The 11,784-nt window shown below is 40.0% G+C and overlaps 1 protein-coding gene across 4 annotated transcripts; it reads right to left on the reverse strand.

Moving 5' to 3' along the window:
• Positions 1-7,698: 7,698 nt before the first annotated feature.
• Positions 7,699-9,217, reverse strand: LOC147905007 (uncharacterized). Of its 4 annotated transcripts, none has more exons than XM_087397448.1 (3): positions 8,980-9,217; positions 8,406-8,615; positions 7,699-8,250 (listed from the first exon to the last, which is right to left on the reverse strand). In XM_087397448.1, exons 2-3 carry the CDS (start codon positions 8,437-8,439, stop codon positions 7,787-7,789), a joined length of 498 nt encoding a protein of 165 aa, XP_087253574.1. In that variant the 5' UTR covers positions 8,440-8,615; positions 8,980-9,217; the 3' UTR covers positions 7,699-7,786. The 4 variants fall into 4 exon arrangements, with proteins under 4 accessions (XP_087253574.1, XP_087253581.1, XP_087253591.1 ...); XM_087397455.1 differs by having other exon boundaries at positions 8,406-8,637; XM_087397465.1 differs by lacking the exon at positions 8,980-9,217 and adding an exon at positions 8,732-8,862.
• Positions 9,218-11,784: the final 2,567 nt, after the last annotated feature.

Genomic DNA, 11,784 nt, shown 5'->3' on the forward strand with positions numbered 1-11,784 from the left:
TCCTCTCCCACTCATATGCTTCCCCTAAACCCTTAGTCCCTCAACCCTTAACCTCCATGATCTACGAGGGAGATGAGTTCTCTACCATGTACTCTACTCTGAACCTTGGATCCTCCTCCTAAATCCTGAAACTCTTTTAAACTCTGGAACTTCTTCTAAACCTTGAAACCTACTTCTAAACCCTGAACCTCCCTCTAACCCTCAAACTCCCCCTAAACCCTTCAACCCCGAATGAAGGTAAAAGCCTTCACTAGCCCAATCATGATGATGCACGCCTCTTTCACACATGCATGCACTATGTTTGTTTGCCACACTTAATCCTACGTCTCTCACCAGAATACGACTCGAGGTCCTAAGCTACACTTATACTACAAACTACAACACCAAAATATATGTAGGTGACAAAAAGCCTTAGAACCCTGCATACGGAGAATACCCTGCTCTTCTTGCGGAAGCCGTGGGAAAGAGCCAACAGAGGGTGTGGTGTGTGTGGACGAAAGAAGGCATCTCTTGTGGCTTTTATTTGTGCAATTTATTCGTGGTTCTTGAAACGTGTGGGTGCGCTATGCATGACCAGTGAGGCGGGGGTTCTTCCTATATGCTTAATTTGCTAGGGAATGCATAGGGTAGCTAGGACTCAGTCATCACCTCTGTGTCCTAGGCTACAATCCATTGAAGCTACCTATATATGTGAAGACGTACATATGCTAGTGAGATCTTGTGATACAATTGAATGGTAACTATGGAAGACTTGGGGAGCCCAAATCTTCATTATTGTCAAGGATGGCTTGCATGTTGATGTAGTAGCGCTTTAGTCGGCGGCTCCCGTTTATTATTATGGTGAATTGGAGTCCACCATCCAATGTTTCAACATAGCTCCGATGGGATTCATCTTTTTAACTCTATAATGTCCTTGACCTAGGTATTTGAGTTTGCCCTTGTGGGCTTTGGCATTGTATATCAGAATTGTGTCACCTTCCTTAATCTCTTTACCTTTAATTTTTGTGTCAAGCCATGCCTTCCTTCTTCGTTTTTTCTGCCCAGTCAAATCTCTTCGGGTCCACTATTTTGGTGAGGACAATGCATTGTACCTTGTTGGTGGACTAAACTTGTCCATTGCCTTGGGGATAGTAGGGTGTGCTTTTTCTGTGGATAACCATAAATCTAGACAAAAGTTCTTGGATTACTTCATTGACAAAATGTGTGCCTCTATCTGACACAATTTCAATGGGGCATCCAAATCATGTAATCACATTTTCATACAAGAACTTTGTTGTGCTTTTGGCCTCTACTTTTCTCACTACCTTAGCTTCAGGCCACTTTGTGAAGTAGTCGATGGCCACAATGATGTAGCATGCTTGTGTTCCCTTTTCAACTAGATGTATGGGTCCCACCAAATAAATCCCCCATTTTTTAAATGGTTGCTAAGTAGTAACTATTGTTAGGGGATTGAAATCCTTTTGCTAGGCCTTGATTGTTTTTTAGCATACATCACAGTGTTTGAATAATCATAAGCATCTATCCCAAAGGGTTGGCCACCAATATCCTGCCAAGATGATTTTTACTATTGTTGCTTTCCCTGCAAATTGTCCTCTTGCTATGCCTTCATGAACGGCATGATTTCATCCGCATAACACATCTTCTGAGTATCTGATCATTGCACATCTTGTATAACTAACCTGCAATTAGTTGAAAGGGGGAAGATTTTAGAATTAATTTCCTTTCCTCCATTGGTCACTATTCAGGGACACTATTCAAGGAGTGGTCTTCTTGTCATTAAATACCCCATGATGTCTACACACCATTCAAGGACAGCATCAATTTGAAATAGAGAAGCATCTAGCTATACCTTCAGGCTCTTCTCTTGTCATTAATAGTGACATATGATCTACAATGTAGTTCTGAGCTCCTTTCCTTACCACTATCTTGAAGTTGAATTCTTGGAGTAGTAACAGCCATCTGGTGATCCGACCCATGGTACATGGTCGATTTACAAGATATAATAGGGCTCGATGATTCGTTTCAAATATAAAATCAATGGACAACAAACAACCTCGGAATTTCTTTGCGTTGTAGACCATTGATAGGGCTTCTCTTTCAGTGGTAGTGCAATTTTGACCTCTGAGTTATTTAACTACCTACTTGCAAAATAGATAGGGTAATCCTTGTTGTACTTTCCAGGTTGACATAGCACACTCCCTACTGCATATTTGGAACCATCTGCATGCACATGAAATTATATGTTCCAATTTGGTGTCATATATTAAAATGTAGTATTAATCAAAGGTGTTAAATAGAAAGCATTGAGGTTTTTATTGTTGAAAATGAATAAAAATATTGCCCTTTATCTCCATATGAATGCCATGTTGCAATTAGGCAAGTGTATAATATTTCATGAGTGATATAACACTCAAGAGGTTAGTCGTAATGTCAAGTGATTCATTCTCAGGAGAAAAAGAGTCAATTTATTGATCCATTTGAACTAGTTTCTTCCCAATCAGTCTACTACATTTATAGTAAAAAGAAAATATAAAATTATGAGTCACAATCATGTACTTAAGTTTAATCATGTTGTGCATAGCCTCACATTACACTTTCTTGGATGTTGCTCTATCCCAACCATCATTTTGGAATGCCTTCATCTTTATTTGCTTTATAACTAATCATTGTTTGCAAACCTTGACTAAACATTTGTTGATTGAATAACTCTACAAATATTGTGATTGGCAGAATGTTTATTTTGACAATTCTAGTGGCAATGCATGGCCATAAATACCATCGTACTTCTATAAAGACATTGGCTCTATATGTCTCAGTTACACTACCATAAGGAATTGGCGAGTCCATGGTGTTCCATGCTAAGATTTTTTTTTTCCCAACATAGTATGTGTGTTACCATTCTCCAATATTTGGTAAAAATGACCATAGAAGAATATTCCTGGTTGAGATAGCATGTTGTAGGTATACCTTGATACTGGTTAGTCACATGTGCTCTCCTCATGTGAGGGCTTACAAAGATGAAGTGTGTTCGTCCATGCTAGAGACAATGTATGAGAGCTGTGTACGGGTACATACTAGATGACCAGCCATTAGTGGTTGTGGAAGCCACGTAGGCTTGTAAATGTAGCAATTATTAAGGAGTACTTTAACCATTTGAAGTAGTTGACAATCATGTAAGGGAGCTTAGGAGCTACACAAAGTACTTGATGAAGGAACTAATGTGAGATTAGAAATATGTGCAGAAGATTTCGAGCTTTACAATTCGCCTCAAGCTCCACAAACTCTTTTTTCCTTACAAAAAACCTTTGACTCTTTTCTCAAGAAGACTATGAAACCTTGAAAAAATATCTATATTTTAGAAAGGATATTCAAAGGTTCATAGCTCCAAATTGGAGCTTTTTGAACGAATTTCAAGAGTTACACTCAAGCTATTAAATGACTCAATAGACACAAACTGCCTAAGGAGAGAGAGAAAGAGAGAGAGAGAGAGAGAGAGAGAGAGAGAGAGAGGAGTGCATGAAGCAAAAAACTAGACATTGCGGGTCAAGAACAAAGCAAAAAAGTTCTAGTTACAAAATATGAAGACTCAAAGCAGTCAAGGATAAAGCAAAAAAGTTCTAGTTGCAAAATATGAAAGGCTAAAAGAAGTCACTTACAATTGTGTCTGTGCTGTGGAAGATAGTTTGGATAATCCTACAACACAAGTTATTTACGCATTTACACATGCTGGATCAATATTTCAATTATGGATTTCTTTCCATCCATTGTTCTAAATATTTCACCCTACCTTCCAATGCGCTAAAAAAGTATTGCTTGATCGGGGTCTCTTCCTTCCTGTGGGTCGCATTAGCACCCAACTTCCTTTTGATTTATAACCTATATATACCCAAATGTTCTAAATATAAATAAGAAAATAAATTATATTTTTTTAAAAAAAAATTGACATTGACATGAAACAAAACCATTTAAAAAATCAAAATAAATTGCACCACTATAAATTAGAAAATGTCAAAATCCACAATTGTTCCACCCCACATTGTTTACCATCTTCAATATTGCAGGAGGGATAAAAGTGGCACTATGCATGCGCTTCTCTGCATGCTTGCCTACCTTCTCACCATTTAAGATAAAATGGAAGGACTTAGACATGCCATCCTCCATGACCAATAGGTGTTTTGCATGTCCCTAAGAGTTCATTGTGACGTGACCGTCACATTTTTTACATCTCCTAAATAAGAATTAATACATAAACTACAGATGTATTATCATCATTGTTAGAGTCAAGGGGGGACCAATTGTCCCCTTTTTTGTTCCAACTCCTATACTGGAAAGCTAAATATAACATTTAGCGAGAACTTGACAACCATTGAAATAGATCACCCTTTTGTTCACCTGACCTACTTTTCCAATTCACCCCAAGCAATTCCTCAAGGGCATTGTCATGTAAGTGCTTGCATGACCACATGGTTTTTGTTATGTGCATCTAGATATTCTAAAAACAAGAAGCAAAAATATGCATAGGCATAAACCAAGACAACCTTACCCGTTTAGAGCCAAATGTAAACTTCATGGCCATGCCCACATCGTTTGCAATCTTTTCCTTGTATGATTGCACTATTCTTGTGTCCACCATGCTGCAATCCATGTCTTCAAGTTGTGGTAGCTGAGTTCCCGAGAAAGAATGGAGCTGGACCAACAAAGAAGAGAAGAGACAGGCTTGCAACAAGCTGAGAGTTGAAGAAAATTCGCCCAAAAGGACCCACATCCTTGTAAATGCATTTTAGGATTGTCTGGGAAAGGTGCACATGGGAGGAGAGTCAAGCATGGGTTGAGAGGGGGAGGGGGAGGAAAGACATTTGAGTTGAGTGGTCCCCAATGTAAGAGTAACAGTCAATAGGGATTGTTTGCAGGTCTGCTGCCCACCCTTCACCTCAACATGGCATTACCTCACAAAAAGGAGTACTCCCATTAATACACACCTCAAATACCTCACCAATCCCTTGAAATTAGAAAACACTAATTGAGGGCCCTTTAGAGACCCAATTCTCCCCAAATGCATGCTTCTTTGTATTTTTGTTCATGGTGTCATTATTGATAAATTTCACTTTTGTTCCAACTTGGATATTTATCACGTCAATGTGTAGTTCACCTACCTAAAGAAGTCTCTCACATGATGTATGTTAATCCAATAGTCTAGATTGTTTGAGTGGCTTCATTCCAAAGGGGTGTGATTTTTTTGTGAGCTTTTTGTCATGAGCTTTTTTTCAATTTTCATGAATATTGCGAGCTTTTCATTCACCTGAGAGAGAGAGAGAGAGGGGGGGGGTCATGGAGTGGGGTGGGTTGAAAGTTTGGGTTGTGGTTGCACTTAAGAGGAGAGAGAGGGGGGAGGGGAGATAAAGGAAAGGGGGAGGGACGGGCGCATGGGTAAGGTGGCATGGAGAAGGGAGGGGAGGGGAGTTGGAACATATATTCATTATCATAGTGGAGAACGTAGAGGGGGAACTTATAAGGTATGCAAAGAGGAGTGCAAGGAGGAGAGAGAGGATGAGGAATGTGAAAGTTATGTTCATCTACTAAATGTAAAGGGGAAGGGAGAGCATGTGGGAAATTTGTTTATTTTCAAAGTGTATAATTTGACAGATTTGACCTCATATTTGGATTCCTCGTCGAATTCCGGTCATTTTGAGTACCAACATGACCATATTCTGATAAAAATTGAAAAAATGGTGTTTTTGTGATTTTGGCCTGTTTGGGACCCTAGCGCAGACTCAAAATAGGCCCCAAACAAGCCAAAATGACAAAAACACCATTTTTTCAATTTTTATCAGAATATGGTCATGTTGGTACTCAAAATGACCGGAATTCGACGAGGAATCCAAATATGAGGTCAAAAGTTTCAAATTATATACTTTTAAAATGTACATATCTCCCATAGTTCCTCCCTTCTACTTTGAATATGAACATATCTTCCATAATTTTTTGCCTCCTACTGCCACTCATATCCGCCCCCCCCCCTTGTGCATAGTATACACTCTTCCACCCCTCCCACATGCTATGAAAATGAACATATCCTATATTCTCTCCCCCTCTTTCTAACCTCCCCATCTTTCTTATAACAAAAACATGTATGGATTTCTAAAAAAAGCTCGCAAAAACAAAGGAAATGGTAAAAGCTCACATTAAAAAGCTCGCCAAAAGATTTCCCCCATTCCAAAGCCACCTAAGATCTCTCTCCACTTTAAAAGACCAACAAGTGAGCTCTTATCTAAAAGCACATCAAGTGTCAATGTTTTGCACTTATTCAGTGATTCTATCAAGTCCTCAAGGATACAAAATCACCTCTCATTACAATAAATTCATTGAGTATCTATTTGATAATAACATAAAATAAAAGAGCCTACTAAATCGAGGTCATTAAATGTTCTATAATAGTTTTTTTTCCCTGAAAATAGCATCTTCCAAATAACGCTTATACTAGTTTCTCACCAAAAAGTTATAATCTTCAATCAAGTTGACAAGAAAAGACACATCATCTTTGTGAGGATTTCTAAAGCATGCAAAATTAATTAAGTGGAAAGATTAAAATATAATTAGCCCAAAATTGCACAAAATAAGATCAAAATGCACATGATTAGCTCAAAATTGCACAAAATAGGATGAAAATGCATTTTCACACTATCAAGAGTGGGGGGGCTACAAAAACCAGTTGTATATTATTCAACCATGCAAGACTTTGGGTTCTTGGTGATAGCTACAAAATATCATACATATTACTTTCGTAAACAAAATAACCCAAAACATTTAAGGAAATTGACTTCTTATAGAACCACCATTGATGCATTTAGGCCTAGTTTGAGCTATATTTCGAGTCATAGGTAAACAACCATGCCCTCCAAAATCCAAGAGATGATGCTATTTCTTTTAGACGAAACCTTGCTCAAGTGTCATTCTATCTTGAAATACAACATTCCTATTATTAACAATATGGTATAATACACTATGAATTTGTGGGCTTTCAACCAAATATCTAGGGTCACGAAAAGCTAAGTGTTATAACCAATTGAGCCTTGCTTGTTTGTTTGTTTGCTTGTTCCAGTGTGCAACATGTGCAGCTGGGTGGGATCTCTCTCTCTTCCCCCCCCCCCCCCAAAAACCATGGGTAAATGCCTTAGAGAAAAAATTTTAAATTGAGTGAATTCCCTTCGTTGTTGGCACCCCCTTACACATGGATATACAAGAAAAATAAGGACACGGCGGAGCAAATAGGAAAACAGAATGATGGAAATAACCAAACGAATTCTCCTAGAGCCGAAAGGTTTGAGGGAAGTATGATGTAAGGTGCCATTGCCTATTGTTGCTTCGATGCTTGCTTTCTGTGCTTCAACACATATCTCTAATATACTAATCCCCAACAAGTATGATCTCAAAGTAAAAGGAGGAGAGCGATTCATATATTGCCTCCCACTATTCTGCTGAAGTACCAAAGAAGTATTGCCCTCAAAAACTTAAATCTCAATGCTGGCATTCTGCAAGCATTCATTTTTAAAACCGCATAAAATCTGTTGAATGGATTCCTTGCTCAACCAACTATACTTCGCGAGTATAGTAACAAACCAAAGCATGTTTGTCTAGGTAATCAGTCCAAATGGTGCTCAACTTAAATTGCCTGTTGATTCCTGCAATCAGAAGCCACATTTCAAAAAGCTGTCGTTATGACATCGGTGCTTACTTCTCCAGATTCTCTTTGTTGAAACAGTTAACCAAAATGGTCCTCTTGCAATTCTCAATTCGTCGCCTGTTGATTTCTGCAGCCAGAACTCATTGCATCCGCACATTGCTCCTTCTCCATATCAGTGCTTGCCTCTTCAGATTCAACTGGAGTGTCCCCCAACAGAGGAGAAGGCCGGGCACATGTAACAGGATGTTTTTCACCAGGAAGCAATACCAATACCATGTTGTCACATCTGCTAGGCTCCTCTCGAGAAACAGAAGCTATGCCTTCATTAGGAGCTTCCTGATTGTGCTCTACTCTTTGTCTATATTTGAAGTGGGAACGACACAGAAGCACTACGGCAACTACAACCAAAAGCATCATGGCACACATCCCCGAGAGAACAAGCACCAAAGTTGATGGAGGTGGTTGACACTGTGGACCATTAGCTGGCGTTAAACAGGGGTTCTTAGAGCGAGGCATAGCAATATCTCCCATAGCTTCCTCTCTTGCAGGTAGTAGATGCCTGCTACTGCCTGCATACAAGGATAACCATCAGAAACAAAATGTTAAATGGAACACCCAGGAGAAATTTTGAATCATAATGATTCATTTGAATTCGCTGCCCGAGTATTACCCTTACAATATTGGCAACCACAAAGGGAACAAGGAGGGAGCGAGAGAGATATGCCTGTAGTACCGACGAAACCACTCCGGTGATACATTCTGACTGAAGAAAGAACCGTTTTGCCCGGAGCTGGTGAAAGACTCGATCCGCTCTAAGATGGAAAATGCAAAGGCAAAGAGCTTCGAAACATCTACTTGTTGCGCCCATATTTCTCTCCCTATCCTAGGACGATGATAACCTCCAGCAAACAATCCATTGTCGAGCGGATAGATTCTGCGTGTCACCAGAGAATCGGCTGAATTAACAAGCACAAAACCTGTCAAAAGTGGACAAAGACGTACATATCTAGCTCAAATCCAAGAGATGATCCCGAAATCCGTAAGACATACAGATGCTAATAATAGATCGGTTCCTCTCCGATGCAGACTTCCGTGCAATCATACAGCGCACAGATCCATCTCTCTCTCTCTCTCTCTCTCTCTCTCTCTCCGTCCAGCGTTCCTCTCCTTGAGTCCCTTTCTCCTGTGTTGAATCCGGCGCAACACTATATCCCCTACCTCTATCTCTATCCATGCAGCAAGCCACTCCCATACCTCTCTCTTTCCTTCCACCGCCCAAATGCAAAACACTTACGTACCTCTCTTCTTGAAGAATCTAACGCACGATCGAAAACGTAACTCACCCGAACACCTTCAACACCCAGAAAGTAACAAGGTGAAGCTCCAATGAGCTTCTTCAACAAATCAAAGGCTAAGATGGAAACAGGCGAACCGTGTGCCGCAAGCATGTCACAAGGCAAAAACGACATCGAGCCGCCGCACTTCCAAATTCCAGGCCCACAACAATCCACATCGACGTGAACGTGCTTTCACGTATCCTTGCCCCTTCCACTCTTTGCAGGGTCAATGGTGTGAACCTCTCTCCCACAAACAAAATGAATTATATTCACTCGGCCTCCCTCATCTATACTATTCTTTAAGGAGAGGTTTTGACGTGGAGGTTTCTCGAGGTTTGGAAAGAGGAGGAGCTAGGTTCGCAAGAGGTTTGGAGGCTTGGAGGAGGTCTCGAAGTTTGGGAAGAGTAGGAGGAGCATGGAGAAGTTAAGAGCTAGAGAAGCATCGTTTCACATTTGGATCTTGGACGTTTTCTTGGAACTCTATGGGAGTGCTGAGGTGGCTTTTTGGGGTGGATCTTGGACGTTTTCATGATGTAGTCGGGGTGACGAGGTGAATGACCCATACAAAGTCGAGACTTTACGCTTGAGTTGAGGAGCTTGCATACCTTCACGATAGGCTTCACGCTCTCCATCGCTCTACAGCTCTCCATAGCTATAGCATTTGCTGTGGGGTTTTCCTGTATCTAGAGTAGGATTCGTGTGCTGTGACGGTTAATGATACTCTGATTCGAGAATATCATGTCAATCTCCTAGAATATTAGTTTGATCTCCATCGTTGCAGCTCTCTAGCTTCCATTACTCTCCATCAGAGAAGGGACTCGGAGCTTTGTCATTTACTAAAGGTACGTTCGATTCTTTTCCCTTGTTGTCAATAGCGAAATAACCCGCAGCACTGGGAAAAGTTCAATACAATCGAAATAGCACAAGGTTACGATTGAAACAGCACGAGGTTCAATACAATTGAAACAGCACAAGGTTACAATTGCATTCACATTACCTTTCCTAAATGCAAATCTGGCTCTTTGTCTTGCTCAAAAAACTACGTGACCTATTTAGTTGCCTTTGTTGCAGAAGTCTCTCTACTTGGGTCGAAACAAGAGGAGGATTTCAAGTGAGGTTTGATGAGATGGAGTGTTTGGAAATAAGTTCTGTTCGAGAAAGACAAACAACTATTGCTCGGATACCTAGCTCTCTAAGAGTGGACTCTTTTGGCCCATATCTTCTATTTCGGTCCGCCAAGCCTTAAAATGACAGGGAATAAGGCATATGCTCTTGATGACTGTCTCCATCAACAAGCGTACATGATCAGTTATAATGTAAGCATGAATGCAAAGATGCATTGTATTTATAATGAAGAGAGAACACAATGAAGCTTTAGAAATTAGAAGGGATTGGAACAAGAGATGTCCTTCACACATTAGATGAACAAGCTGTAGACAACAGAGCAACATATGAAGGCTCAAGAGTAATCAATCAAAACAAGGATCTCAACATACAGAAGGAGACTCACCGTTGGTGAAGGAACCATCATAAGGGAAGAGTAAGATGCAATTAAAAGTGTGAATTTAACTAAATACAAGAAAACTGAGAGTAAGGCCATCATAGCACTCATCCTAGGGTGAGGAAAACCCAAAACATAGTTAGGATGTAAGGAAAGATCGTGGGAAGATCTCAATCATAAGGAAAGATCTTCAATCTCAATTCAACATAAGAGAAGATCTCGATCATTGTAAGGGAGACAAATAGAACATTGGGAGGATCTCAATCGTAATGAAAAAACTCTCAACGTAAGAGCAACAGGAGCAAGAGAACACAACATAGGAGTAAGGGAAAAATGTAGACAATCAAGGTAGAGAAAAAGCATCATCGTAGAACAAGAAGCAAGAGCCAAGGGAAAATTTGAAGACTTAGAGAACCTGAAACCAGAGATTAGCACGTTCATGTTGGGGAGGAGCAATTCGAAACTAGGAGGAGGGGCACAATCGTAAAGCTTCAATATATCGAGGAATAGTTCATGTGGTAAGGAGGCTTTGGCAATGTAGATGGCACTTAGTGTAGAGCGAGGATATTGGAGCAACAATGATGGGTGAGACGTGAAGTCTAAGAGTTTCTACCTTAACTAATCACCTTGCACGATGTGGGTGTGGTAGTCGAATTTGGAAGAATTCCTCTAAGCTCATAAGTGAAACTGGCCCCACACAATTTTTGCCAATTCAAGCGCTACTACAAATTTCAAAGAAGATGAATTGCAATGACAACACAACACTTCTAGCATGATGGAGAAGGTAACAAATGGGGTGATCGGATCGAGAGAAAAAAGAGAATGGTTATGAAGCATGTTGCTATGAGCCTAATGTAATGATCTCAATGGTTTTGTGGTGGACAAGGAGAAAGAGTTTGTAATCAACTTGAAGGTATGCATTGCACACAAATCATTGGGATCTCATCCTAGGGATTACTTTCTCTGATTGCAAGCAATGATGCAATACTACAACAACATTAAAGTTTGGCATTCATACAACCCAAAATGTGAAGATTTATCTATCTTAGGCATTAGCACCTTTGATCAGTTGATCTATGTGCTACGTGCCTTCACCATTCGGGTGGTGATGTTCATCAATGCTTTGTTCTACCCTTCTATAGTATGTTTTGAGGTTGTAATATTGTTTTTTCCCATTAATATTTTTTGCAGTTGTAATATTGGCAAATCATCTTGCTCAAATCTCTCTTGCTATTGAAAAGCCAACGCTGTCATTGAAACCTCTA

This window comes from Dipteris shenzhenensis, chromosome 2 (genome assembly GCF_047967505.1).
Source record: "Dipteris shenzhenensis isolate YYH24624 ecotype China chromosome 2, Dip_SZ_1.0, whole genome shotgun sequence".
Classification (NCBI taxonomy): Eukaryota; Viridiplantae; Streptophyta; class Polypodiopsida; order Gleicheniales; family Dipteridaceae; genus Dipteris; species Dipteris shenzhenensis.